This window comes from Cucurbita pepo, chromosome LG04 (assembly GCF_002806865.2).
Source record: "Cucurbita pepo subsp. pepo cultivar mu-cu-16 chromosome LG04, ASM280686v2, whole genome shotgun sequence".
In the NCBI taxonomy this organism is placed as follows: Eukaryota; Viridiplantae; Streptophyta; class Magnoliopsida; order Cucurbitales; family Cucurbitaceae; genus Cucurbita; species Cucurbita pepo.
The window spans coordinates 10,428,283-10,455,507 of NC_036641.1; the positions used below are offsets into that span (position 1 = coordinate 10,428,283).

General features: G+C 37.6%; 6 protein-coding genes across 7 annotated transcripts; 5 read left to right on the top strand and 1 right to left on the bottom strand.

Annotated features, from left to right (window-relative positions):
• Positions 1 to 648: 648 nt before the first annotated feature.
• LOC111792327 (omega-6 fatty acid desaturase, chloroplastic-like) lies at positions 649 to 4,040 on the top strand. Its single transcript, XM_023673714.1, has 10 exons — positions 649 to 942; positions 1,015 to 1,069; positions 1,471 to 1,715; positions 1,881 to 2,024; positions 2,116 to 2,267; positions 2,669 to 2,791; positions 2,917 to 3,094; positions 3,199 to 3,317; positions 3,392 to 3,506; positions 3,625 to 4,040. The coding sequence occupies exons 1-10, from the start codon at positions 904 to 906 to the stop codon at positions 3,784 to 3,786; spliced, it is 1,332 nt and encodes a 443-aa protein (XP_023529482.1). The 5' UTR covers positions 649 to 903; the 3' UTR covers positions 3,787 to 4,040.
• Positions 4,041 to 4,141: 101 nt separating this feature from the next.
• On the bottom strand, positions 4,142 to 6,190 carry LOC111792328 (BTB/POZ domain-containing protein At2g24240-like). Of its 2 annotated transcripts, none has more exons than XM_023673715.1 (2): positions 5,943 to 6,190; positions 4,142 to 5,795 (listed from the first exon to the last, which is right to left on the bottom strand). In XM_023673715.1, the coding sequence occupies exon 2, from the start codon at positions 5,683 to 5,685 to the stop codon at positions 4,354 to 4,356; it is 1,332 nt and encodes a 443-aa protein (XP_023529483.1). In that variant the 5' UTR covers positions 5,686 to 5,795; positions 5,943 to 6,190; the 3' UTR covers positions 4,142 to 4,353. The 2 variants fall into 2 exon arrangements, with proteins under 2 accessions (XP_023529483.1, XP_023529484.1); XM_023673716.1 differs by having other exon boundaries at positions 4,142 to 5,696; positions 5,845 to 6,190.
• A 3,245-nt stretch (positions 6,191 to 9,435) lies between these two features.
• LOC111793895 (probable LRR receptor-like serine/threonine-protein kinase At2g24230) lies at positions 9,436 to 13,169 on the top strand. The gene has a single exon (XM_023675965.1). It carries the CDS (start codon positions 10,387 to 10,389, stop codon positions 12,940 to 12,942), a length of 2,556 nt encoding a protein of 851 aa, XP_023531733.1. The 5' UTR covers positions 9,436 to 10,386; the 3' UTR covers positions 12,943 to 13,169.
• A 2,595-nt stretch (positions 13,170 to 15,764) lies between these two features.
• On the top strand, positions 15,765 to 18,755 carry LOC111792189 (eukaryotic translation initiation factor 5A-2-like). The gene is made up of 5 exons (XM_023673530.1): positions 15,765 to 16,100; positions 17,703 to 17,825; positions 17,916 to 17,972; positions 18,212 to 18,286; positions 18,369 to 18,755. The coding sequence occupies exons 1-5, from the start codon at positions 15,978 to 15,980 to the stop codon at positions 18,471 to 18,473; spliced, it is 483 nt and encodes a 160-aa protein (XP_023529298.1). The 5' UTR covers positions 15,765 to 15,977; the 3' UTR covers positions 18,474 to 18,755.
• A 1,085-nt stretch (positions 18,756 to 19,840) lies between these two features.
• LOC111793142 (probable WRKY transcription factor 32) lies at positions 19,841 to 24,531 on the top strand. The gene is made up of 5 exons (XM_023674888.1): positions 19,841 to 20,267; positions 20,394 to 20,440; positions 22,678 to 23,375; positions 23,489 to 23,647; positions 23,960 to 24,531. Exons 1-5 carry the CDS (start codon positions 20,021 to 20,023, stop codon positions 24,315 to 24,317), a joined length of 1,509 nt encoding a protein of 502 aa, XP_023530656.1. The 5' UTR covers positions 19,841 to 20,020; the 3' UTR covers positions 24,318 to 24,531.
• A 395-nt stretch (positions 24,532 to 24,926) lies between these two features.
• On the top strand, positions 24,927 to 27,104 carry LOC111793772. Its single transcript, XM_023675807.1, has 7 exons — positions 24,927 to 25,233; positions 25,580 to 25,621; positions 25,771 to 25,853; positions 25,930 to 26,031; positions 26,108 to 26,322; positions 26,412 to 26,506; positions 26,584 to 27,104. The coding sequence occupies exons 1-7, from the start codon at positions 25,092 to 25,094 to the stop codon at positions 26,835 to 26,837; spliced, it is 933 nt and encodes a 310-aa protein (XP_023531575.1). The 5' UTR covers positions 24,927 to 25,091; the 3' UTR covers positions 26,838 to 27,104.
• The last annotated feature ends 121 nt before the right edge of the window (positions 27,105 to 27,225 follow it).

Genomic DNA, 27,225 nt, shown 5'->3' on the forward strand with positions numbered 1-27,225 from the left:
TTATTGTAAACCAAATTCAAACTTAAAGGTAGAAATTAAATATTAAATTTTGTTGGACGATGAAAGTCCCACCTCCGGTCATTTAGGGAATGATCATGGGTTTATAAGTGAGGAATACTAACTTCATTGGTACGAGGCTTTTTGGGGAAAGCCACTTAAAGTAGACAATATCATACCATTATGGAAAGTCGTGTTCATCTAACATGAGATGAGTGTCATGCCCTAAACTTAGTAGTGCCAATAGATTGGTAAATTCTCAACTATGGAACGAAGGACTCCAAAAGAAAAGGAGTCAAGCCTCCTCAAGTAAAAAATAACTGAGACTCCAAAGAAGTAGAGCCTCGATTAAGGAGAAGCGCAATTTGTTTGAGGGGAGGAGTTGGATGATGAAAGTTCCACGTCGACTAATTTAGGGAATGTTCATGGATTTATAAGTGAGGAATAAGATGGGGCTTTTGGGGAAGTGAATTAAGTCACTTTTAAAATTTAAATGATGGGTAATTAAAGANAAAAAAAAAAAAAAAAAAAAAAAAAAAAAAAAAAAAAAAAAAAAAATTGACATTTCTTCGAGGATGTTTGGACGGTGACCGGAAGGGAGCGGCGGACTTTTGTTTCTCCTCGTGAGTTTCTCGTGGGGCGCGGAAAATGAGTGATAACAACGCAGCTTTGCACACTAGTGGTGAAGGCTCGAAAAGGGCCACCCCTTTAACAATTCTATCCGCGTCTTAGAGAAGGATAAGCCACGGATTTATACCCAATTTCCCATTTCAAACCGAGGCCTCGCATACTTGAGGAACACCCACTAAGAAATTCCCCCATTTCCACCGCCATTGCCTCTCATTCAAAGAGCCCAAGCAAGCGAAGGGGGCCTTCTTAGCTGGGATTTCTTCAATTCTGCGTATAATGGCTTGCAGACTTGCGGATTCCTTGTTTCTTTTCACTGTATGTTTCCCGCCATGTCTCATTTATGGTTTTTGTGTTCTTCGTTTCTTATTGTTTTGGTTTGATTATCAGGGCCCCCATCAGAATTATGCTCGAACCCAGAAAATTGCATCCCATAACGCTCCGGGTATGTATTGGTATCTTCCTTTTGAGTTTTGAGCTATTCAATTAGCTGAATTATCGGCATTCACTTGATATACTGAATTGCTTAGCAGTTGTATGATACAGTAGAAGGGTACATGCTTTGAAGATTGAATTCCATTTGCATTGTTNACGTGGACGCCACGTTTCACCGCCATGTGTAATTCCTGTTATTTCCTTTTATTTTCATTTTTCACCGTCGTATTAACAAATTTCCTTTTCCCACCGCAAAGCATTTTTATTTTATAAACTTATTCAAATCTAGNTTTTCTTTATTCTTATTTTGGGTTGTTTAAAGTTTTTCTTTCTGCTGTCCCTTTGAACATAAATAGCTTAGATTTCCATTGTCAATTTTGATGGTTCAAACATGCTTATTCCGATAGACAGGTATATTGGATGTGAAGGGGAAAATAGTATTCCAGAAGAAAATAAAGCGACAAAACTATCTACTTCCTGTGAAGAGGGCTGCAATTTTACGGGCTGTTGCCGTTCCAGTTGCACCACCATCTTCTTCAGCAGACGGTGCTGAATATCGAAAACAATTATCAGAAAGCTATGGATTCGAGCAAATCGGAGAGCCACTTCCTGAAAACGTTAGGCTAAAAGATATCATTGAGTCCCTTCCAAAAGAGGTAGTTTATTTGCTGCAACATTATAGTGTTCAACATCGGTCCCAACTCCCGAGGCATTTGCAACTTTTTGTTGTCAAATAAAATTCTGATGATCTTCAGTTTATGTTTATAGTTACTTACATAGCCTTATTAGTTCATGTTCATGTTTCTTTTCAATTTTTAAAGGTGTTTGAGATCAATGATGTGAAAGCATGGAAATCTGTTCTAGTATCTGTAGCTTCCTACACATTAGGCCTCGTCATGATCGCGAAAGCTCCGTGGTATCTACTACCTTTGGCTTGGGCATGGACCGGAACTGCAATAACAGGGGTTAGTCTTATTGCTTTCCTGTCTATTCTCTCATACTTGTTGGACTTGCAACTCGGAATACTGAAGTTACTGTTCCTTTTTCCTCCTCAAGTTCTTTGTTATAGGTCATGATTGTGCTCACAAATCATTTTCAAGGAACAAGTTAGTGGAAGATATTGTGGGTACTTTGGCTTTCATGCCTTTAATATACCCATATGAGCCTTGGCGGTTTAAGCATGATCAACATCATGCAAAGACAAACATGTAGGACTAATCTCTCCCCCCTCTCTATCTCTATCAAAAACACTTATTTTATCCGTATCTTCTTGCATACGCATAGTTTGATATCGTTCCATGATATATTACGAAGACATCTAGTTAAGCAATGCGAAAGCTCTGATCATTAGTATTGAGAGAACAAAATGAATGGGGCTTAATGTGCCATTATCCATAGCTTGATAGTGCGGTGGTTTGTACACATATCTTATTTTCTCGACACTGTCGAGCATGCAATCGTTCTTCCTTGTATCTTTGGATCAATTAAGCTTGAAAAACTAAATGCATGACTATGATAATTAGGAATCATTATCAGGATGACTTAGCTTTCTCCCTTTCATCTTTTACTTTAGCTGAAGTTCCATTTTTATTCTTATCCACGCATATAGGCTGAAAGAAGATACAGCTTGGCATCCTGTGTGGAAAGAGGAATTTGATTCAGCACCTCTTCTGCGTAAAGCAATCGTATATGGATATGGTCCGTTTCGTCCGTGGATGTCTATAGCTCATTGGTAAGTCGGATGGTTCCTTTGCAAGAATAACTCGACTTTAATATCGAGATCTCTTGCATGTGATTTAACCAATTTCTTGCTCTTTCTTGCATTAATATGCAACAATCTGTTCTTATGCATAATAGGTTGTTGTGGCACTTCGATTTGAAAAAGTTCAGACCAAATGAAGTGAAAAGAGTGAAGATAAGCCTAGCTTGCGTTTTTGCATTCATGTTTATTGGATGGCCATTGATCATCTACAAGACCGGAATTATTGGATGGGTCAAGTTCTGGTTAATGCCGTGGCTAGGCTACCACTTTTGGGTAACATCATTTTTTTGGTTCAAGAATTTAATTGTTCTTTTAGTCACTGTTGTTTACCGACTTACAGTTGTGTCGATAAAAATTACTTTCTATTTCTTGCTTAGATGAGCACTTTCACCATGGTCCATCACACTGCTCCCCATATACCGTTTAAAGCTTCAGAAGAGTGGAACGCAGCTCAAGCACAGCTCAATGGAACAGTTCATTGTGCTTATCCCCAGTGGTAAACTATTAGTTTTTTCATTGTTTGGGCTAGTTCTAAGCTAATAAGGGATGTTTATTTGCTCCCTTCGACAGGATCGAGATTCTCTGCCACGACATTAACGTGCACGTTCCCCACCATATTTCTCCAAGAATACCGAGTTATAACTTACGAGCAGCCCACAAGTCTCTTCAAGAAAACTGGGGAAAGGTAATGGCATTAACTGAATCCATGTCTGCATTCTCTGCCTTGCATATTGCATCTATTTTCCCCTATTGATTCTAACAATCCTAGTTCTTTGTTCCATTCCCCACAACGCATTCTATAGCATCTGAATGAGGCTTCATGGAATTGGCGATTAATGAAAACGATCATGACGATATGCCATGTCTACAGTAAAGAGGAAAACTACGTCGCTTTTGACCGACTCAAACCCGAAGATTCTTATCCCATTACATTCCTCAGGAAAGTTATGCCTGATCTTGCTTGATTTATCTTCAACCTTTAGGACATACAGACACTTCGCTTGTTTCTTTCTCCGCAAACTTTGAGGAATGAATGGAAGGAATCTTGGTGGCCTGCCTTATACTTAGTTAACAGAAAGTAATGATTTGGTGATCCATAAAAGAGAGACCATGTGATTTCTGAAACAGAGAAATGTTATTTTTAACAACTTTAGAGCCGTAGGGGTTTGGTTTTGATTATTTTGGTATTAGCAATTGCATCTCTCTGCTTGTCCTCTCCATAGATTGGTATCTCTTTCACCACCAAATCTTTGGTTGGTTCATATCTCAGTGAGTGTTCGTTTAATAAAACTATCCTTTTCTTAAGAACAGAGGTTGAGATGAAAGAATATTGAGATTATTAATTCATGTAACAATGGCAAAATCCATACAAACTGTTCGCTCTAACACTTTTTCGTTCTGGTTTCTCCGAATCAAGAGGTCCTGCTATGTACATCTTTGTATTTCTTCAACTAGCCTATATCTTACAAATCTAAATGTCATGAAGAGAACCCCTTTTGATATCAGGAAGAAGCAAACCATTAGGTGAATGTTCATAATACGGGCGCAGGTGGTGTCTCCCATATGTCGAAAACATTTTCCTCGCTGTGAAGTGCGAAAAGGCGATCGCCGCCAATGGAGAAGTCACAGATTGAACCACCAAAGCTTCGTCGGAGACGGGACGTTAAAACCCAGTCAGGTCCACACAATACTGATATGGAATCATTCATGGATGAAAAGAGTTGCCCCTCATGTAATGCTAACTTGGGATAGCATGGCTCTTCTGGCATCTTCCCTTTCATCAGCCTGCTTCTTGAACTCCACCTTATGCTTCTTCCTCCGCTGCTGCTTCTCAAATCCAAAAACCCCAAATCTTCGTACTCGTTTACTACGCAGATTGAACTGTTCTCTTCCATGGCTATGGCGTCTCGTACTCGCTTCTCATCTACAGTCAATGGAGCTCCAATGTCCGACCAAGACCAGACCATTTTCTTCTCCCTGAAATCCAACAGGCTAATGTAACAGTTGTCTTTCCTAGGAAACAGAGTAGCGACCAATAAGCAATTGGTTCCATTCAACCATTGAAGCTTGTCGGCGTCCCCAAGTGACCAACCTGCAGGTTCATAGAAGAAGTCTGTTTGTTTTCCTGTCATTTGATCCCAAACGCCAATGCCATACTCATTGCTTCTACCTTTACAACTGGAGAATATTTTATAATCTGAACTGAAACTTAAAGCTCCGGCTGTGCAGCTCTTTACCTGATTCTCATGACTCACTTGAAACTTATGCCGGAGCTGCCCGGTCGACTTGCAGAACAGGCCCATTCCGCCGTCGCCTCGGCCTAATCTCTCACATACACTGATCATGATACTCTCCGCGTCGATCCACCCTACGTCATTGACTCGCTGATAGTCGAGATTGATCGGAGGGTGTTCGTCGAGCATCCAATCGTAGACGTGAACCATACAGCCATGAGCAATGCAGCAACCACCATCGGGACCGGCTCGGATGGCGGTACCATCTCCCGGGGCTTGGCCTGTCACAGAACGGGAAAGCTTCAATCTATTGCCGTCGAATTGGCCCCATTTGGCGGAGCGGAAATGATCCTGCAGGCCAAAGAAGAGGGCCTCTCGATAGAGGAGTTTCTCCGGCACATTCGACGGAACGTAGAGTTCTCCGGTGCGTAAGAGATCAAGAAGCACGGCGAAGCAATCAGGGTTCCGATCAATGAAGAATTCATCGGAATTAAGCGATTGTAAATCCCAATTGTCATCGAAAAGTGACCCAAATAGAGAATTCCGGCGGGCAGTCGCGATAGTTGTAGCCGTCGTTTCAAACATTCTACCCCCAACATTGAATCTCACCCTATCTTTCTGAATTCCCATGATTAAGTTCCCTAGAAATGGGAAAACCCAAACGGATTAAACTTCCCCTTCAAGATAAACCAAATTTCTGGAGGTATTGCAGGAGAGTCAAAACAGAGGAATTATCTCTCCTGCGGAGTTGGAGAAAACAAATAGGCTAAAATTAGAAGACAAACCAACCTAGAGATAATCAAACATGAATAGAGCACTGAATCAACAAGATCAAGAAGCTTGAAGCTTGTAAGAGAGAGAGAGAGAGAGAGAGAGAGAGAGATTACACAAGTCCCAAGCTGAAAACAGAGGATAGCAAAACAATGGAGGAAATTGATGGTGTGTCGATACTTATTTTGAAAACTATGATCTGGGTTATGAAGAATGGTGGAAAGAGGAGAAGGGTTTTTAAGTTTATTGGATTTGGTGCACAGGAATTAAAGAGTTTGGAGAGGTTGGATTTCAAAAAGTTGACTCTCCTCCTCTCTCTCTCTCTCTCTCTCACGTTCATGGGGGGTCTGGCCTGTTGCCTTTGGTCCGGAGTTTCGCTTCAAATAAACAAATAAATGAAAAAAAGAAATAGGTTGAAATTTCGTCCACGTATCTCCTTATATTTTAGTTTCTATATCTTCAATTATTTCATTTTTGATTCTCTACTTTTAATTTCTTTTAAAGTCTATTACTTTTCTACAAAATTTAGTGTTTGTTGTATAAAGTTTGAAAAAAAATTATGAGTTCAAATTTTTAGAAAAAATAAATACTCCTAATCACAGTCGTAGTTGAGTTTATTCCTAGTCGAAGTCTTCGTATTTTCAACCATGTTTAGTTATTTATGTTAATTTTGTTTGAAGTTGCACCAACTTATAAACACTTACAGTAAAACTTAAAATTTTAAAAGTAAAAATTTAACATTTTAAAATTTATGGACAACTTAAAAAATGACAATTGACTAATTCATTTATGTCAGTTAATAAAATATCAGCTCTGGCACTCCTAAGGAACCGTGTCTTGTGGACATAATTTATGTCACTCCCCTCTATTTGCATTAATTAAAAAGGTAGACCTGTGAAGTTGTTTAATTACAGTTCATCCCCCAACAATTTCATTTATTTAATTGGATAATAATATTTTGAAAGACATTAGGGAATTAATACGGTCCTATCATTGTTGAATACGTTCTACTAATAATTTGCTTTTTTAAATTAAAAAAAAAAAAAAAAAAGGCACCATGAATATAATTAATACTGTTTAAAAAGAATAATATTTATTTTTATATATGTTTTGAAATTATAATTACAAATAAATAAATTATATGATTTTTAATTGTTTTTCTATATATATTCTTCCAAATCATTACTTCACGCTCCAGCGAGAAACTTCCTCTCCTTTTCATTATTTTTTTTAATAATTATTTTATTTAAATATTTATTTGTGTAACATACATTATCCCGTTACGTTAAAGAAAAGCATCGATATCGAGGCGCAGAACTCTCTCAATTTTATATTTCTTTTTATTTTATTTTCTAATAAATATTTGTGCCATTCGGACATTAGTTTCATTACAACCATTTTATAAATATTTTATAATAACATCAAATAATTGAATATATTCGTTTAAAAAATCATTAAAATTATGGGTTTTTTTTTTTTTTTTTTAAATAGCTGTAGGGATTTAAACAATTATTCAAAACCAAAATAAATTAGAGATTAGAGTGAATAAAAATATGGAAATTAGATTATTATTATTATTATTATTATTATTATTATTATATAAATGATTGAGGTTGTTGGAATGGGAGATGGGTGAATGATAATACTCAAAGGATCCTCAATTTTTCTTGAACTTAAAGTGATTAAGAGAGGCTTCTTCAAACGTCACACCATTTATTTTTTTGTGTTTATATTCAATTATATAAAGTATATTTATTCTTAAAATCAAGGCCAACACACAGAATAATTGGGCTTTAAACAGAAATCACAGGCCCATATAGCAAGCCCAGCCCAGGAGTAAACCAATACTTGGGCTTATTTATAAAGCCCAACTGAGCCCAAGAAATAGATACTCTCTGTCCCTTTAATTAAAATTTTAGTTTTTTTAATAAGGTTTTCTCATTATAAATAAATAAATATATAAGCGAATTTATGTATTAATAACATTACCCAACATATTAAATAACATGTCTGAATAATTATAGTTGATTTTTTAAAAATAATTTCGTTATTATTATTTATTAAACATTTTCCTTTTTATTTCTTTGTCTTTAAAATTCCAATGAATAATAATAATAATAATAATAAATGTATTTAAAGTTTGTGGGGATCATGTTTGTGTTTGTCCAACCACTAATAAATTTCAATCATTAATTCTTCGAATTTTTAATTTTTATGATAATGTACAAATTTCTTTGCAATAAAAAATATAATATAATTTGGGAACAAGATTATAATTTTAAAAATATGGTAAAAAAAAAGTGATTATTAATTAGGATAAGAAAGCGACATTTACTTAGAGATTGAGGAATGTTTGTAATTATGAAAAGTCATAATGTCTGTTGAGTTATTTTTACTCAATTAATATTCATCATTAATCCTTTTTTTTCTTTAATTTTTCTCTCTAAAATTGCATGCTCCAATGCAAAATCATTTAACTAACTTTAATTTAATAATAATTTATATCTCCACAAATACTTGGTAATTATTATTTGGGCCCATAATCTTTTTTTTTCCTTTCTTTTAATTCATTTTCATATAGTTGAATTAATAATGTTCATGTATCTTTAAGTAATTATTTAATTTCTATTTCAATAAAGTATTTTCTTTTATGGTACTTATGGCACCCACATTATAATATTCATATTTTAAAGTAGGGTGAATTTAAAATTATATCATAAAGGCATTTGATAAAAAAAGTAGAGATAATTTTGTAGCGATAATATTATCGGTAAAAACGTATACAATATATATAAAGTCGAGCTTGTAGCTTAAAGGATTAGAGCACATGACTACGAACAACAGTGTTGGAGGTTTGAATCTCTTCTCGTCCACAACCAATTAATAAGAGAGGGGCTTTTCTCTCTGGAGGTAGAAAAATCGTGATTACGATAGTAGTAGTTTTATTTGATTTTTATGTGGAGATTATCGTAGTAGTTTTATTTGATTTTTATGTGGAGATTTAGAAGGATAACTTTAGGTGAAGTTCGCAACTCGTCTTAACACATGCAATACAACTTGTTGCATACTAGAGCATTCTTTCATCCATCGACTTTATCTCCACTTAGTGTTCTTAATCCAATGCTCACAAGTTGATTTAGGGAGTTGTTAGGAAGATTTTCGAAATGAGGAAAATATGAATACTACTATCATTGAACGAGAGTAGCGTTAGCATCATTTATTAATAATGTAGGGTCAAACTACATAGAAATAATTAATTATACAAGAGATATCTGAAACAAACCTAAGGAACAGGTATTCATAGACAACGTGAATACTACATTCTCTTTGTTCGTACTATGATTTTGTCTTAATTTTTTTTTTAAAAAAAGAATGCTAACATAATACGTAATAAATGGAAGGGGCATCAATGGTCCGTTCATACAAGAGAAATCACTAACACAAACATAAGAAATAGAGAATATTTTCTCTTTGTTCACGTTGGAATGTTTTGTTAAAATATCTTTTAGCTATGATCTTAGACTCTACGTCATTTTTTTAAAAAAAGTATATTAATACGACAAACAATAAATGAAAGAAGTATTTATATTCTCGTGGTACCTCATGAACTTGGGGAGTCTTGAAACATAGGACCAGGGCATTGAAAGTTGGGCAGGAACAGTGTTAAAAATTGAATTCTCCGCGTAGGCAAACATGGGAAGAAGGTGTGATGGCTGAGACTACTTGAATGCGAAGCCTGTCCTTCCTTTTCATGCGCATGATGATAAATAGATAGCTTTAAACACAAACTTCGCCTTCAAAAAAGTTAAGCCCTTACTCCAAATGGGAATCTTCTAAAGGGATCTTTCTTTCTCATACTCAAAAGTTCGTATGTATTTCAATGAGTTGGTGCTAATAAATTATGATTTTGAATATTTGATCTGTCTTTTTGGGTGTAGGAGCAGTTGGGTCTTGGAAATGATGACAGTGCCCATTTCTTCTCCTCATTCAAAGGGGAGTTTGGGATTATCAGGATCGTTTTGAATAGAAATTCCCCGTTGTCCAAAACCCCAGATTTTTATTTGCATAACAAATGATGATCTGCACTCAGTCGAGAAAGAATCATTGAATTCCCACCAAGAAGTTCTGATAAATTCGCCAACCTCCTCATTTATGAACCCCAACCCTCTCTAACTCTGCCTTTTAAACTTCCTTTTCCCCTTCCCCTTCCTCATTTACACTATCACAGTCTCTTTTTCTCATGGAAGCTCTGCTGAAATATCAATCAAATTTGCTGAACATTCGTCGCTTCCAGACAAGGTAAGCTCAGAGACCGTCCTTGAAACCTAGAGATTTTGGGTGTTGCTGCTTTCGCTTTGTTTTTTTGGCCTCTGTAAAGGTGTGGGAAATGGACTGTGGCTTTTTAGAGGGTTTCAGAATCCAGGAAAGTTGCCGGAGATGGACCCGGGACCATTCACGAGAGATTCCCATGGTGGTTTGGAAAATTTAAAAGGGGGTGGGATTTGAGATTCTGGGTTGGCTCTGTGTATCGATATTTCTCATTTTCAAGGTTTTTTCCTGATGGGTTTTCGTTTGTTCGGCTCCATTTTAGTTCTTGCACTGTTCTTCAAACCTATGGCATGTCAACAACCTAATACAGATGGGTTTTATATCTCTGAGTTTTTGAAGAAGGTGGGTTTGAACTCTTCTCATGTCTATAATTTCTCGGCTCCTGTTTGTACATGGAAAGGGGTTTTCTGTGACAAAGATGTAAATGTTATCGAGTTCGTGGCTTCTGGTGTTGGCCTCTCCGGCGCTATTCCCGACAACACTGTCGGCAAACTCAGCAGACTTCAGAGTTTGGACCTTAGCAACAACAAAATCACTGGATTTCCTACGGATTTTTGGAGCTTAGGCCTACTCAAGAGGCTCAATCTCTCTTCCAACTTGATTTCTGGACCTCTTGGAGACAGCATTTGCAACTTTGGACAGCTTGAAAGTGTTGACATTTCCATCAACGAATTCTCTGGGAAAATACCAGAATCTATAAGCTCATTACTTAGTCTCCGAGTCCTGAAATTAGACCATAACAGGTTTGGTGGAAGCATCCCATCAGGAATTCTTAACTGTCGATCTCTGGTTTTCATGGACGTTTCGTGCAATCAGCTAAATGGGTCACTTCCTGATGGCTTTGGGGCTGCATTTCCCAAGCTTGAAAGCTTGAACCTTGCGGGAAATGGGATTCATGGCCGTGATTCAGATTTTTCTGGGCTCATAGCCTTGGCAGCTCTTAATTTGTCTGGAAACTTGTTTCAGGGTTCGATTATGGGCTTGTTCAAGGAGCAGTTGAAGGTGTTAGACGTCAGTAGAAATCAATTTCTTGGTCACATTTCTCAGGCACAGCTGAATTCTAGTTATAACTGGTCTCATTTGGTGTATCTAGACTTGTCTGAGAATCAGCTCAGTGGAGACATTTTCCATGTTTTGGAGCGCGCCCAAAATCTCAAGTACCTTAATCTTGCTTGTAATAGATTTAGCAGCCTGGAATTTCCACATGTTCAATTGCTTTCGAGTTTAGAATACCTTAATCTATCCAGATCCGGCCTTATCAATCACATTCCTCCTGAAATCTCAAATTTGAGTCATTTGAATACTCTTGACATCTCCCAGAATCATCTTACGGGGAGAATCCCGTCTTTGAGCGTCAAAAACCTCCAGATTCTTGATGTTTCACAGAATAATTTGAGTGGAGAGATCCCCCTATTGCTCTTAGAAAAACTTCCATGGATGGAGAGATTCAACTTTTCCTACAATAACTTAACCTTCTGTGATTCCAATATTTCCTTCAAAACCCTCCAAGCAGCCTTCCTTGGGTCAGCAAATAGCTGTCCCATTGCTGCAAATCCGAGTCTTTTCGTTAGAAAACCCAGTAAACACGAGGTCTTGAAGCTGGCTCTGGCTGTTACTTTCTCCATGATCTGCTTACTTCTAGCAGTGATATTTCTAGCATTCGGATGCAGAAGGAAAAGCAGGACGTGGGTCGTAAAGCAGGCCTCTTACAAAGAAGAGACTAATATTTCAGGGCCTTTTTCTTTCCAGACTGATTCAACCACATGGGTGGCTGATGTTAAGCAGGCAACGTCTGTTTCGGTAGTAATTTTTGAGAAGCCATTGTTGAATATAACCTTTGCTGACTTATTATCTGCAACTTCGAATTTCGACCGGGGCACTCTATTGGCAGAGGGCAAGTTTGGCCCTGTATACAGGGGATTTCTACCTGGAGGAATTCATGTGGCTGTGAAAGTTTTGGTTCATGGTTCTACATTGACAGAACGGGAAGCTGCAAGAGAACTCGAGTATCTTGGTCGAATTAAACACCCCAATCTTGTGCCATTAACTGGATATTGCTTGGCTGGGGATCAAAGAATTGCCATCTATGATTATATGGAGAACGGGACCTTGCAGAATTTGCTCCATGACCTGCCATTGGGTGTTCAAACAACGGAGGACTGGAGCACGGATACATGGGAGGAAGTTGACAACAATGGAATAGAAAATGTTGGTTCAGAAGGTACGTTAACAACTTGGAGATTCCGTCACAAAATTGCACTAGGTACTGCTCGAGCGCTCGCATTTCTTCACCATGGGTGTTCGCCTCCAATCATTCACAGAGATGTTAAGGCCAGTAGCGTTTACCTGGATTATAACTTGGAGCCCAGATTATCAGATTTTGGACTGGCTAAGGTTTTTGGCAATGGTCTAAGTGAAGAGATCTCCCGTGGTTCACCCGGTTACACGCCACCAGAGTTCTTACAGCTCGAGAACGACTCTGTAACACCAAAAAGTGATGTATACTGCTTTGGTGTTGTCCTGTTTGAGCTTGTTACTGGTAAGAAGCCAATTGGAGATGAGTATCCTGAAGGAAAAGAAACAGATTTGGTGAGTTGGGTTAGAGGACTTGTTAGAAAGAATCAAGGATCAAGAGCTATTGATCCGAAAATTCGAGGTACAGGACTAGATGATCAAATGGAGGAGGCCCTTAAGATTGCATACCTATGCACAGCCGACCTTCCATCTAAACGACCGAGCATGCAGCAGATCGTTGGACTTCTCAAGGACATCGAACCGATGGCTTAGACGATGAACAATCAACAAGAAAAGCATTGGGGTTCTCTTGGGCTCCCTTCTCTGATGCTGCAAGGGGGAAGTGTACAGATTAGTCATCCTGGAAAGATACGTTTTTAAAATGTTTATGTATTTCTTCTTTCCTCATGTCATTGTGCAACATCAGAATTTTATGTCAAATATAGAGTTTGGTCCTGGGAACTGAAAAATGAGGAATTTCCACCAAAAATTTGTTGATATTCATTTCTTTCATATCTTTTGTGCACCCTCCAAAGAACAACCAAAGTTCATAGCTAACTTGGTAAACTAGCTGATATGACCAAGGTCATGAATTTTCATCTCCATTCCCCATCCTCTTCTTTTATATGATATGAGAGAGAGACACAACCACTTTCTTATTACTATTTAAACAATCCTCGATCCTTACTGGAGTAGATAGGGGTCAGAGGATTCTTATTAGTGTAAAATAGCCGTAGCCTCATTTATTCTCGGTGAAATAGCAGCTACGCTCCTTGATCCTGAGAGTTTGTACTAATCTCAGTCTCTTGAGCTCTTTATGGTAGCTAGTCTAGATCGATTCTTAAGAGAATTGAAAATCTTTCTTTGTTAAGATAAATGAGAGATTGAAAATTCTAGACAAAAGAAAGGTTTGGAACCTCTAACCTAGACAAGGATGCACCTTTCCCAAGTCAAGCGATAAGAAAATCTATAAACCTAGGTAGGTTGAGGATGCTGCTGATGATATCCAATGGGTTAGTCCTTTTCCATCATTCTTTTCAATTGAGGGGGCCTCCAAGAGACCTTCAACTTGCCGTGAGCTTTATGGAAATAAAACCATCGCTCACGCTTGGGACCATTGTTGGAGCTCAAATCTATTTCATGTACTTTTGGCTGTAAATAAGAGACATCCCTTTGCATGTGCACCCGTCTGCCCATTATGCCAATTCAGGTAAGTTTTATGAACTTATTTCCGTCAATCAACATTAAAACTTGAAGAACATTCATGTAAATATGATCGCAAAACAGCCCTCTAGTAGAATTAAAAACAACGATCCCTCCACCAGCAAAGAACAAGCACAACATCAAACGAGGGAAGGGGGAAGGAAAAGAAGCATTTACTTGATTAGATGGAGTTTGTGGCCACCAACTCCTTTCAACAGCCACAGCCATTATTTAAAAATCTCATGCCTGTTGACCCCACCAGCTCAGCTTGGCATTTTTTCAAACAGTTGAAGGACAATGCGAAAATGTGAATCTCACGCATCACCCCACTAAGGATTTGGTGGATTGATGGAGGCGTGTGATGCTGAGTAACATGCCCATTGCCTCTCTACTGAGCCGACAACATTTCCAGTCCCAAAATTGAGTATATAAACTTATAATCGCTTCAAAAGTTGTGGTAAAACAACAAGAAAAACCAAAGATATTCACGTTTCTAAAGAACTGATGTGACCACTCACAAACTATTTATCCATGCCCATCACTCCAATTTTGTTACACAATATTATTTCTTGGTGTGATAAGAATAAAGATAAAGATTAAAGGGTACTTTTGCAAAAATGTGTGGAATATTTAATAATGACTTTGGATTAATTTGCAATAAATAAAAAAGAAAAAGAAAAAGCATGGATTCGTTTGATATATTTCTATGCATGCTTGAAATAGTCAACAAAATTCTTATTCTCTACGCCTCTTACTTTAAGCAAATAAATAAAAATATTCTCATAAATATCAAAAATGAATTTACGAGTTTATAAACTTTTAATTAATTAACTTTTTAATTGGGCCAAATTTTAAAAGAAAAATGCAATGTGTCACGGTCATAGTTGTTCAAAACGTGTTGTTTGTGACTGCGTGTTTGATGTCTCAATCATACTTGTTCAACACATGTTAGACATTCAAAACCCTTTTTACTTGCTTTTATGTTATATAAACCTTTACTATTCTTGTTGGGTCAATAGGGTGTATGATTGGATATCAAAATCATGTCTACACTCCCTAGTGCTCTCAAAATGTACTAGAGGGATGTGACTAGTTGTCAATTCTTCCTATATGAGTTATGTACTGTTAGAGTCGTGATTGTTGCTTATTCGCTTTTAGTCTATAACATTACTTTCTTTAAAATTATTTTCAACGTATGTCCTCTCTCACGTTTTCTAAACACATTTATCTCAGACATGACTCGAGGCTTGAGCATACACCAATATTGTTTGCGAAGTTTGAATCTCACCCGACTAACTTGTTCTCTATTTTAGAACAAGTGTCGCATAATCGTTGTCTTGCTGCTACAAGAGTGCGATTGTGACACAGTACTCCTAGTGCAAATGAATTTCTTTTTTTCATGATATACCAATAAGAATGGAGGACCCTACGTACATGATTGTTAGAATGAGGATCGGTGGATTTGATGCGAGAGAGGTATATGTATAATTAGATTTTGTGGTATATTTATTTGTAGTGAGTGGGGCCTCTTTCTCGTTAAACGGCACATAAAAAGTATCTTTACGTAAAAGAATGTCTACTTTAATTTATCAAAATGAGAGAATCGAGAGGCCATGGTACGGTGCAAAGAAGAACCATGAACCTATAAAAGGTAACGAAAATCTAATTAAAATTACTCCAAATTCAAAGATTTCGGAATAATCATGTGATTAAATACGAAAAAAATTAGTATTTTGTTATAAATAAATTTAATTTTATATTTAAAATAGATGAATATATAATAAAATTAAATACGACTATATTCTTTTTCTCGTTGGCCTTTTTGGAAAGCAAAAATATAAAGCAATCCGAATATTAAAAAAAAAAAACGCCATGCATGGAAAAAGCGGTACGAAACGGCGATTGGAATGCGGGAGAGAGAAATCCAACGGCCACGATTTCATCTCTCTCAATTTGGAATTTGTGCCTCTGAAAAAGTCTGGAATATTAGAGCGGATTGCTTCGTCGTCTTCAGTAAGGGGACATTGAGGACTGTGCGTGTGACTTCGCGATAGCAACACAGAACAAGGGCCTGAAATCGAGGAGGGACAAACGACGGTGCAGCGATGTCGGACGAGGAGCACCACTTCGACTCCAAGGCCGACGCCGGAGCGTCCAAGACTTTCCCTCAGCAAGCTGGTACCATTCGCAAAAATGGCTACATCGTAATCAAGAACAGGCCCTGCAAGGTTTCTTCCTTTTTCTTTTTTCTCCATACCGTTTTGAAACTCGCGTTGATCATCCATGGATTATATTTTGGGCTTTTTTATAATCTTTTTGAGCTTTTCGACTACATTCTTTATTATAATTTTTCTTTTTATCTCTCTGTTTTCTGAAAGGGTAGACGTTTGATTGCTTCGCTTGTTTCGATACTTCTATTTCTAAGTGAAGATGGTCCCTAACTTTTAACTCGGTGACTAATGATTATAGCAATTGTTACTCCCTCATTGATTTAGGTTATTTTCCCCTTTAATTTCTCTCTATGGGGCCTTCTGCTTTTGGATTCCTTCAAGTATTTATAGAATAGTTCTACACAAGTATTGTGGATGAATTATAAAGTAAGTTTTCCTGAAAGGATTTTGGTTGTCCTTTTGGGGCTTTCCCATCCAGGCTTCCCTCCAAATTTTAAAATGTGATCTCACAATAAACTATGGAATAGGTCGTGCAAGATTTGACATAATTGGTTTGGTGTAAGTGCAAGACTGAAAAATTCAGGGTCACGGGTTCATTATCTTTAATGGCAAGTGATTCTTTCACTTCAGTTGGATCAGGATGCGTAATGAAATATGCAGCCTTGGTCTGCCAGAAATGTAGCTTGTGCATGTGTTGTCCTTATTAAGTATTTTGAGATGGACTTGGCTTATTGACTTGTTGAGTTTCGCTATGGGACATGCCGTTAAACAGTTCAGTTGGGTCATGCTGTCATATCCTATATATACCATTATCGCCAATGTCCCTGCTGTGTTGCACATTAAGAAACAATGAGGTAGATGTTAGGCTAAAATGTTAACAGCGGATATAATCTTCATGTTGCAATTATCTTCTTAGTATTAATAGAACTTCTTTGAAGTGCATTAACGATGCTTTGAAAGAAATGTTTTTGAAGGGGATTTGCTTTACTTCTCATTCCCAGATAGAAATGTGCTATATGTCACAATCGCGCTTGTAAGAAATTGTGCGACACTTACTCTCACCATTAAGTGAGTCAGCCAACTCAAAATCGTGTCTCTTTCAGCCGTATGATGTATACTCAAGCCTCTGGCCCCATTTTAAGAAAAAGGTTATAGAAAACGGGGGCCGAAAAAGATTTTAGAGATAGAGTTTGGAAAGAGAGATTGAAAGCAAGATTAGAACCAACGAAGAAAGCAATGTTATAAGCTAGTAAGTAAAGAAGGCAACATAACGGCTTAGATAACATATAACTCTGGGTAGGAAGAATTGATTACGAGTTGCATCTCCTTGTAGTACATTTTAAGACATTTCAGGTTTACTAGACATAGACATTATTTTTCCGAAACGTCATACGCTTAGAAAATACAATAAGAAACTATACATCATGAAAGGGGTAAAGGAAAACAATAAAGTGGTCAACACAAGGGGTTTGACATGCAATGGGCATGTAGCTATGGGCAACTCGCTTTGGACAGACATGACCATAACACTATGCTAGTCTCCTTGTGTTTCTGTCAAAGATGATAATATTGCTGAAATTTTACTCGTGGGCAGCTCATGACTTCCGCTACTTACCAGGGCATATACCATCGGTTTTTTCTTGACTCTCTTCCATTCAGGTTGTTGAAGTTTCCACTTCAAAAACTGGAAAGCATGGACATGCGAAGTGTCACTTTGTGGCAATTGACATATTCAATGGGAAGAAACTTGAAGATATTGTTCCTTCTTCTCACAACTGTGATGTAATTTCTTTGCAACTCTCTTCTCATGTTTGATTCTATTCTTCCAATGGAACTGTTTTCATTATTCTTCATATTTCGGTGCTTTTGCAGGTTCCCCATGTTAATCGTACTGACTATCAGCTGATTGATATATCTGAGGATGGTTTTGTAAGTTTTAATCATACTTTTACATGATGTCCCCCAGTAGTTATTGTCCTCTTTGGACTTTTCCTTTCGGACTTCCCCTCAAGGTTTTTAAAACGTGTCTGCTAGAGAGAGGTTTCTACACCCTTATAAAAAATGCTTTGTTTTCCTCCCCAGCCGTTGTGATATCTCACAATTGGAATCTTGCAGTCCTTGTAGCATGACGATCTCGAGTCTTGACCGATGGATACATAATTTTGCAGGTCAGTCTGCTTACTGAAAATGGAAACACTAAGGATGACCTGAGGCTTCCCACCGATGATAATCTGCTTACGCAGGTACACATGATGATACAGTTAAGTCATTACTAAGAGCTTTCTGCAATGTCATAAATTGTTTCATTCATTTTCATGTCAATAGCTTAAAGATGGGTTCGCTGAAGGAAAAGATCTTGTTCTAACGGTTATGTCTGCAATGGGAGAGGAGCAGATCTGTGCTCTCAAGGACATCGGTCCTAAAGGCTAAACACAAAGCTTTGGCTACATCTGATGGCTTAAATCCCCTAAACCAAAGTTCTATCAAGTATGTTACATGTAATAAAACTATATTATCAGCACTACTTAAAGCTTAAACACTACTGATCCTTGGACAATGCCGAAAGGATTGGATACATATTTACTTATAAAACTGCATGTTGACAACGTATCATTTGAACTCTTTGGAGTTTGCCAAAGATCTTGGAATCCGCTTGTTCAGGTTGTCAGCCTGAAATGAAATAGGAAGATAAACGAACGTTTTTGCTGTTCATCTGGTCTCTTTTCCCTTTATTCTTTCATATAAAGGTTATTGTTAAGTGCATTTTAGGCCATGAGTGGCTGTTGTTTCCATGATCTAACAGAGAAAAACAAGTTTCATCTTCACAATGGTATGATAGTATCCATATAAACTCTCATAGCTTTGCTTCGGTTTCCTTAAAATGTCTCATACCAATAAAGATGTATTTCTTGCCTATAAATCAATGATTATTTCCTAAATTAGCCAATGTGATACTCCCTCTCAACCCAGGACTACTAGAACTGTACTATTAGGACAATTTACTACTAGGATGACGAGAGTCAGTTTGACTCATTATTGTTCAAAAAGGTTCAAACTTTTACTCTCGTGTTTTTAGGTATATGTTTGAATTAGTTGAAGTGCATTCAAGAGTGTTTTTAGGTGTCTAAAAGTAGTTAGACTAAGTTAAGTCTGGATGGTTTGAGGCAAAATCTACATTTGTTAAAAAGGCTTAAAAAGGTTGCTTTTTCTACTGATTTCTTTTCAATGTTTGTAAAAAAAAAAATGTTAACTCACTGAAATAAATATTTTAAAATTCTAATTGAAAATGAATAGTTTTAAAGTTTGCTGAATTTTGAGGGAAATTTCCCTCCAAATTGGCCACTTATTTATTAAATTAAAGATTAAAATTAATTATGGGTTTTAAAAGGAATACAGGGGACAATAATAATTAAAAATATTCTTTATGATTTTAATGCACAAAATCTTTGTCTAGCTAAATTAAATAATAAATACCAATTATAAAGTAAACAATACAATTTAATTTACCCGAATTTTTAAATAGAAGAATAAAGGAAGAACAGAATCTGGGGAATAACAAAAATCAGTTGCGAAAAACAATTAAATATTTAGAGAGTGGAATTAGTCAGTGTATTGAGTCAAAAGAGAAGTCCCATGAGGCCACCTCCGCCGTGAAAGAATCCAACGGTGATCCCACCATCGAGCGAGATCGGGCGGCTGTGCAATGACGGACAAAGTGACGGTGTCCGTTACCCAAACCACCTGAGTCAACTACAGTCAAAGACACCCATGCCGATTTCGGGCTTTAAAGTAAGCGTCTCTCTCTCTCTCTCTCTGTCTCAAGACGTTTCTCTCACCTAATCTATTCTTCTATATCACTCAGACGCAGACTCCGATACTCAAGAGTTTGGAATCGCCTTCGCTTCGGACATTATAAAACAAAGCTGTATTAATCCGTGACTTTACTCTCCCTCTCTCTCTTTTAGCTAGAAGTGGCCATGGCGGAGCCGGAAGGGTTTGATTCTAATCAACTCGGAACCTCGAAGGCTTCTGCAGAGCAACAGGATGACGAGGAAGAAGAAATGGAAGATTCAGAGAATGAATCAGAGGTGGAGTTGGAGGAACATAAACTGAGTGAGTTGAGGACAGCTTCGTCGGTTAGTGAAGCTGCAGTGAAGGGGTCTTGCTCTCAAACCCTAGCGCCGCCTTCTGCGAATCAGTCCTCGGAGAACGGTCGGTCTGATGGTAGGTTTGTTGTTACTGGAATTGATTCTGCCACGGTGGATGGATTATTTAGTTCTTAAGTAATTTCTGTTTGTGGTTTTTTTTTTTTTTTCTTTCGTGGGTGATATTTTGCTGTTGATCCTACAGGCTTGCCTGACAATTCTGCTGCCGAGTCACTCGAAGGAGTTGAATTGANCACTTGTTTTTATCGATTTTAGTTGACATTTTTATCCTTGAGGGCGAGTGGTTTTATTTGTTTAATATTGTTTGCTTAAGTCCATTGGTGAGAATTCAACTAGTAAATTAAAGTAGTTCTAAAGTAATTATGAGATCTTTTTTTGCTGATCATTCGGGTTCTTTTCGTATACCCCACTGTTGAAGTTGAATCGATCTTTCTAAAGTTAAGCTCCAGCTTCCAGCCAGTCATCAAGACTAATCGCAATCTACAAATTACTCTTGAGTACTGCTGAATTTTTCTTTCTGTGCGCTGCTTAATTATCCGTGCTTGAACAGGATTGAATCTTTGTTCTCTTGTGCTCACATTTTTGTGTTATCATGCGTTGAAGTCAACCTCAAGTGAAAGGGCAAACATCATGTCGGCTTTTCATTTCTTGAGCTACTTCTTCTTCTTTCCAATCTTATTGGAAAAATAAAAATTTCAAGTATTTTCAGTTCTTCTTTGTTTTAGTCTCGGTTATGCTGTTGGTGTTTGTTCTTGGTTCAATGGCATGATTTTGCAGAAATATGAGCTACATCTTTGTAGTTATTGCTGATGTTATTTCTAGGCTTAATGACAATCATGCGCGAGCATGCTGCTAATGAAATGTCGTGGATTAAAACAGAATGTGATTATTGGTTATTTTGAATAAACAGAAACATATTGGATCTGTTAGCATAGTTTCAATCCTTTTCTTTTGATTATTTGAGAGAAGAATCATTGTTGTGGTTCTTGGATGAATGAGCGGCCTAGTTCAGAGTCAATGTCATATAAGCGTGGCATGTCAATGCTTTTTACCTCCATGTTAATATCTAATGCAAAATGATGTGCATTTTCACTGGACTCCATAAGGATGCAAGAGTTTTTTTTTTTTTTTTTTTTTTTCTTTTAATGCATTTCTATTTAGGGTACTGAAAGTGTATGCGAAAGGAACCTTGAACCTGAACATTGAAAAGGTGGAAGAAAATTAAAATCAGAACAAAAAATAACATTTTTATGGCAGGGAAAATTTATTGAAGATATTTCTCTTGCTGAATTGTATATAATTTATCTGATTCTGATTGAAATTGATCGAGATGGAGTTTCACAACTCTTCACGTGTTTCCCCTTATATCCCGTCTATGAGCAATCTATTGCCATTGTCAGAGGCATCCAAATTACTGAAGGTGAAATTATTGTGAGTTCTACACATCCAAGGTATAAGCCGAGATTGCTAAAATTCTCTTCAAGGAGGGAAGAAGTGCCTCTCTAGGTTTGGTCTCTGCAAGAATTCAAAAAGTGGCCTTTTCTTTTAAAGGCTAATCTCTTTGATGTAGTAGCAATATCTGGAGTGTCCTTTGTGCTTGTGCTCTGCAGGATATTTAATCAAGAGGAGAATAATTTCCTTAAAAAAAAAATTAGTTGTGTTTTCAAATTAATACATTGATCGTGGATGCATTACATGTTAGTCCTGCCGTCTATGTTGCATCATATTCATAAGTATAATATTTTGTGATCTGGCTAACCTGTATTTGTGAAATTTAGGAAATGGTAGGGAAATAGATCTTTCGTGCTTACTCATGTTAATACTGGTCATTTGCGATCAAACATGAAGCATAGACCAATCTTTTGTCATATTCTTGATGTCTTCCCGCTATATTAATTTAACTATGGTTCACATCCTGTCCTTAAAGCACTTTGACTTTCTGGATTTTTTAGTCCATATTTTCCCATTATTAATACAACCATGTTCATGTTGCTAAGCTTATTGACTGGTATTTGTCTCCCATAAAGATGTAGTTTAAGATGTTCTTTTGAATGGAAGTTTGATGATTAATCATTGACGTTATTTTCTCTATGAGCGATGGATTCATGGTATCTGGAAATGTGAAGAACAGTCTGATGTAACTTAAATTTCTTCAAGATACATTTCTTGAATAAATAAATTAGTTTTTGCTTCTAAGTCGGGAAGTGTGTTTTGAGAGAATTTCTGAGTTTGTGACACGACCACTTGAGAGTTAGTAACTTGGGCTTCTAGTATTATTCTTTGAGCCTTTTAACTTCGTTTGGACACATGTTATATATACTTTATGGCTAGTTTCTGATATTCACGAGTTACAGAATCGGGTGCATCACAATAACTTACGAGCTAGGTTCCTTATTGATGATTTGATGTTTTAGTCTATTGCTGCCCTCACTGTCTCTTTTTTTTCTTCTTCTTCTTCCTCCTCTCATAAGCATCAAGCTCCACCTGCCAGCAATGTTGAAGCAATCCAGACAGATCAGGTACAAGAACAAAGCCAACTTCAGATAATAGTATATAAAGGACCTGATTCAGAACAATCACCAACTTCAGTTACTCAGTCTATCTCATCCTCTGCAAGTCCAAGTTTATCCGAATATAAACTGGCACCTAAGAAGGTCCATAAAGAATGTAAGCCAGAACCAAGCCAGAAGAATTCTTCCGACCGTAAAACTGTGTTCTCTGTTCCCAATGTTAGGACACCTGCTTCTGATGGTTACAATTGGAGGAAATATGGTCAGAAGCAAGTGAAGATTCCAAAGGGTTCACGTAGCTATTACAAGTGTACATATTCTGGATGCTGTGCTAAGAAGATTGAATGTTGTGATCACTCGGGCCTTGTAACAGAGGTTGTTTACAAGAGCCAACATAACCATGATCCTCCCAGGAAGATTAGCAACCCCAAGGAAAGTGTGCTTGTGCCTTATGTTGAGCCTGTGGTTAAAAAAATCATGGCAGAACATTCCGTAAGAATAATTAACGATTCAGATCCTCCTATGTCTTCAAAAGAACCGTTATGGGAAACAGCTTCAGTCGTTGAAAGAAAACGACAATTCTCGAATGACTCTGACGGAAATGATGAATCTAAAATCAAGAATGAGAATGACAACGAATACGAAACAAAACAAAAGTAAGTCTGCATCTCGAATTGCTGAACTTTTTTTGTTTCTGTTTTTGTATGTAATGTTTAGCATGTATGAGCAAGATCTAGTGCTAATCTTTTGTTTCCTTACTGGTAATCAGAGTTAAGAAGAGCAGTGGGGGATATTCAGGCACTCCCTTAAAACCTGGAAAGAAGCCCAAGTTTGTGGTACATGCAGCGGGTGATGTGGGAATCTCAGGTGACGGATACAGATGGCGTAAGTATGGTCAGAAAATGGTGAAAGGAAATCCTCATCCTAGGTGCATGCCTTTTCATAATTTATGCTTTACGGCCATTATAACCTGCTTTATTTGATGGAAAACAAGATTGTTCTTTGATTTAAACTATATAAGCTTTGGTTATTCCCGACTGTCCTGGACTATTCTGCTGATGCCAAAATAATTATGCACGCCGCTTTGTAGTTCCTCAGGACATTACCCATATCTTCAAGTTAAGAACAGAAAGGGAACAAACATCTCCAATTAATTCATATATCCTGCTAAATATTTTACTAAATCATTTCCTGGACTGTCTGATTTTGATTGTTGATGTTTCTTTTTGAAACTTTACAGGAACTACTACCGATGTACCTCTGCTGGGTGTCCAGTCCGTAAGCATATCGAATCAGCTGTGGAAAATCCAAGCGTAGTGATTATAACATACAAGGGAGTTCATGATCACGACATGCCAGTACCGAAGAAACGACACGGTCCACCTAGTGCGCCTCTTGTAGCTGCTGCAGCTCCTGCCTCCATGGGCAATATGCAACCAAAGAAAACAGACGCAGTTCAGAGCCAAATTTCTTCAACACAATGGTCTGTGGATGCTGAAGGAGAGTTGACTGGTGAGGCCTTGGATCTTGGAGGTGAGAAAGCAATGGAATCTGCCCGAACACTTTTGAGCATTGGATTTGAAATCAAGCCTTGCTGAACGTACGCCTTTCAAGGAATAACTGTGAGAGACTCTTTATGAACATGTAGCTGTCTCTATGTGAAATATTTGATTATTTTTCGAGCTATTTCCTTTTGTTTTTCCTTTTTTCATCCCTCTCTCTCTTAGTCATTTATGTAACAGTTGTGTAAATTTGGTTGTTATACACCTCCCTGATGTGGTAATGAGATGATTTGCACCGTTTTTGCTAACATCTCTTACAGGGTCAGCCTCAAATCCTTGGATTTTGAAGAGACTGTAATGTTTCGGATTTATGAGGAGATTTAGGGTCGAAATCAATTGTGAATCGTATCATATTAAGTATCTGGAATGATAATCATTTGTTCATGGGTCGTTTTCAAAAACTATTAAAGAAATAGTTTTCAAAATTTGGTTAAGAATTTAAATATTTTCTTAAGATCGTAAGCGATATAATATAATCACTTTATTGGTGGTAGATCGATCTCAAAACAAGAAGAAAAAAGAAAGAAAATAGTCACCTTGGCCTTTCAAGATTAGTCACGTGATCCAGGCATCGAGTTGTGGGCACTCACGTGCGTCGTCAAACCCCAGTGCCCTGCCCTCCCTTCGGACATGACCAAATTAAATTAGGATTTCTTTCCCCCTCCCTCTCTAATCTCAGCTACTTTTGATTCTTTACCCGTACCGGAAGGATCGAATGTACCGATAGGTTCTAGCTACTGCTGATCCTTTTTGGTTCTTAAAATCAGTAATCAACAAAAAGTAGGGATTTTCGAATTCTGGAAGAGAAAAATGAGTGTTACTTTGACTGTAATGACATTCAATCTCCATGATGATCAACCACCAGAGAGCTCAAATTCTTGGGAGAAGAGGAGGGACTTGTGTATCAGTGTCATCACTAGCTACTCGCCCGCGATTCTCTGCACTCAGCAAGGTAGCTCCCTTTTCCTTTACTCCTCTGCTACTCTACTTTATCGGATTTCATATTTGATCCTGTGAATGCCTTGTGGATCTTGATCATTGGTGCGATTTTGTTGCAATAATTGATCTGGGTCTTGTTTGAATCGAGTTTTCTTGGTGGGTTTTTGGTGCTTTATGATTTCATTCGAGTTTTGGGTTGTTTTGTTAGGAAGCTTCAATGGAGTAGTGTGGCCATTTTGGTGGAACTTTTTTTTGTGGACGAACTTCAATGATTGAGTTCAATACACTTGATCTAGGAAGAAACTAATGAACTGCTACCATTTCCTTCTCTGATTCCTTCATTTCTCTATTGGGTTCAGGTGTGAAATCTCAGTTGGACTTTCTTCAGCAGGGCTTGCCTGGTATGTTAGCTTGTTATTGTTCAGTTCATATTGGGTTAGAAGTTCTTTTTGTACGTTCTCTACGAATGTGGAGCTGAAATTTTTAACATCTTTGAGGGGAAGATCATAAAGCAAGTTCTTATAACTTAGAAGTATTAATTCTCTTTCAGGCTATGGCCAATTCGGAGTTTCAAGAAAAGGATCCAGAGACACATCAGATGAACACTGCACAATCTTCTACGACAAGGAGAAGGTATTGAATTTTGGTTCAAGTCTGATAATCCAGTGTGGTTTTTTATGCTTCACTGTTTGTTTCTTCGATTAAAAAGGTTGAGCTGTTAGAAGGTGGCACATTTTGGTTATCAGAATCACCTTCTGTCCCGGGAAGCATGTCGTGGGGTTCGATCGTTCCGCATATTGCAACGTGGGCGATATCCTTGAGATTTCATTATATTTTAACCTATCCATTAGACTTTGTGTTATTTGTTAACTTGACAGACTGCCCACACATTCGAACTGAAAGGAATCGAGCCTCCTGGGTTCTCATTTCAGATAGTGAATACGAGCATGGATGAGCTCAACCCTCGTGCTCGTAGACGAAGCGCTTTACTTACATGGCAGCACATTGCATCCTTACCTCCTAGCTTGCCAGTTATATATTGTGGAGGTTTCAACACAGAAAAGGAATCAACTACTGGTCGTTTTCTTCTTGGGAGATCCAGGTAACTGAAACAACATTTTCTGTCTTAATCAGCCTTATTAGCTCGCATAGTTCATTTATCTTAACAGATCTTGTCGTCCATGGTGGCAGAGAAAAAGGTGCAGTTGGGGACATGAGAGATACATGGGCGATTGCTCGGGCAAGGAAGAATGTTTCTCTTATTCGAACGTATCATGGCTTCAAAGGTATGCAATTTAGCTAAGACAAACTTGCTTAGGAGCGCGTTCGACCTTTGCTCGACTCGTTGAGACTCTTTTTTCAGGTGACAAACAGGGAGCTTTTGAATTTTTCAAGTTGATTCTAAGAGCACTCTGCCTTTGCTGGGATCGCCAGACCCAAGATCTACATGTAGATTGGATTCTTTTCAGAGGTAGATCTTTGATCCCTGTCGTGTGCGAAGTGGTAAACGATAATATCGACGGATTTTACCCGTCGTCTCACTACCCTTTGTTTTCCGAATTCATGCTTCCTCGAACCGTCAGAATGCTCGAAACAACAACTACTACTCAAGAGTGACACTAAATCACCATTTGTTATAACTCAGAATTCTCCATTGTTCTCTGTTTAAGCTCCAAATGATGTGTTTGTTGATGTAGAAGTTCATGTTTATAGCAGCAAGTTTTCTCTACTGGTTTACACTGTATGATAACCTTCAAATGACCACTTGAATTACTTCCAAAATGGTCATTGGTATTATTTTGCTTCTGAGAGAGTTCAAAGTTGTATCAAGTTTTCTTCTATGACAAGAAGTTGTTTCAAGAATGTGATTCATTGTTGATTTTCGCTCTGCTGAATCTGATGGAAAGACAGTTGGGCCTCTTTAGCAACCAGTATCTATTCTATTCATTCATAAGAACACAAGTTTCACAATAATAAGGTTCGTAGATAACGGGAATTTCATTTC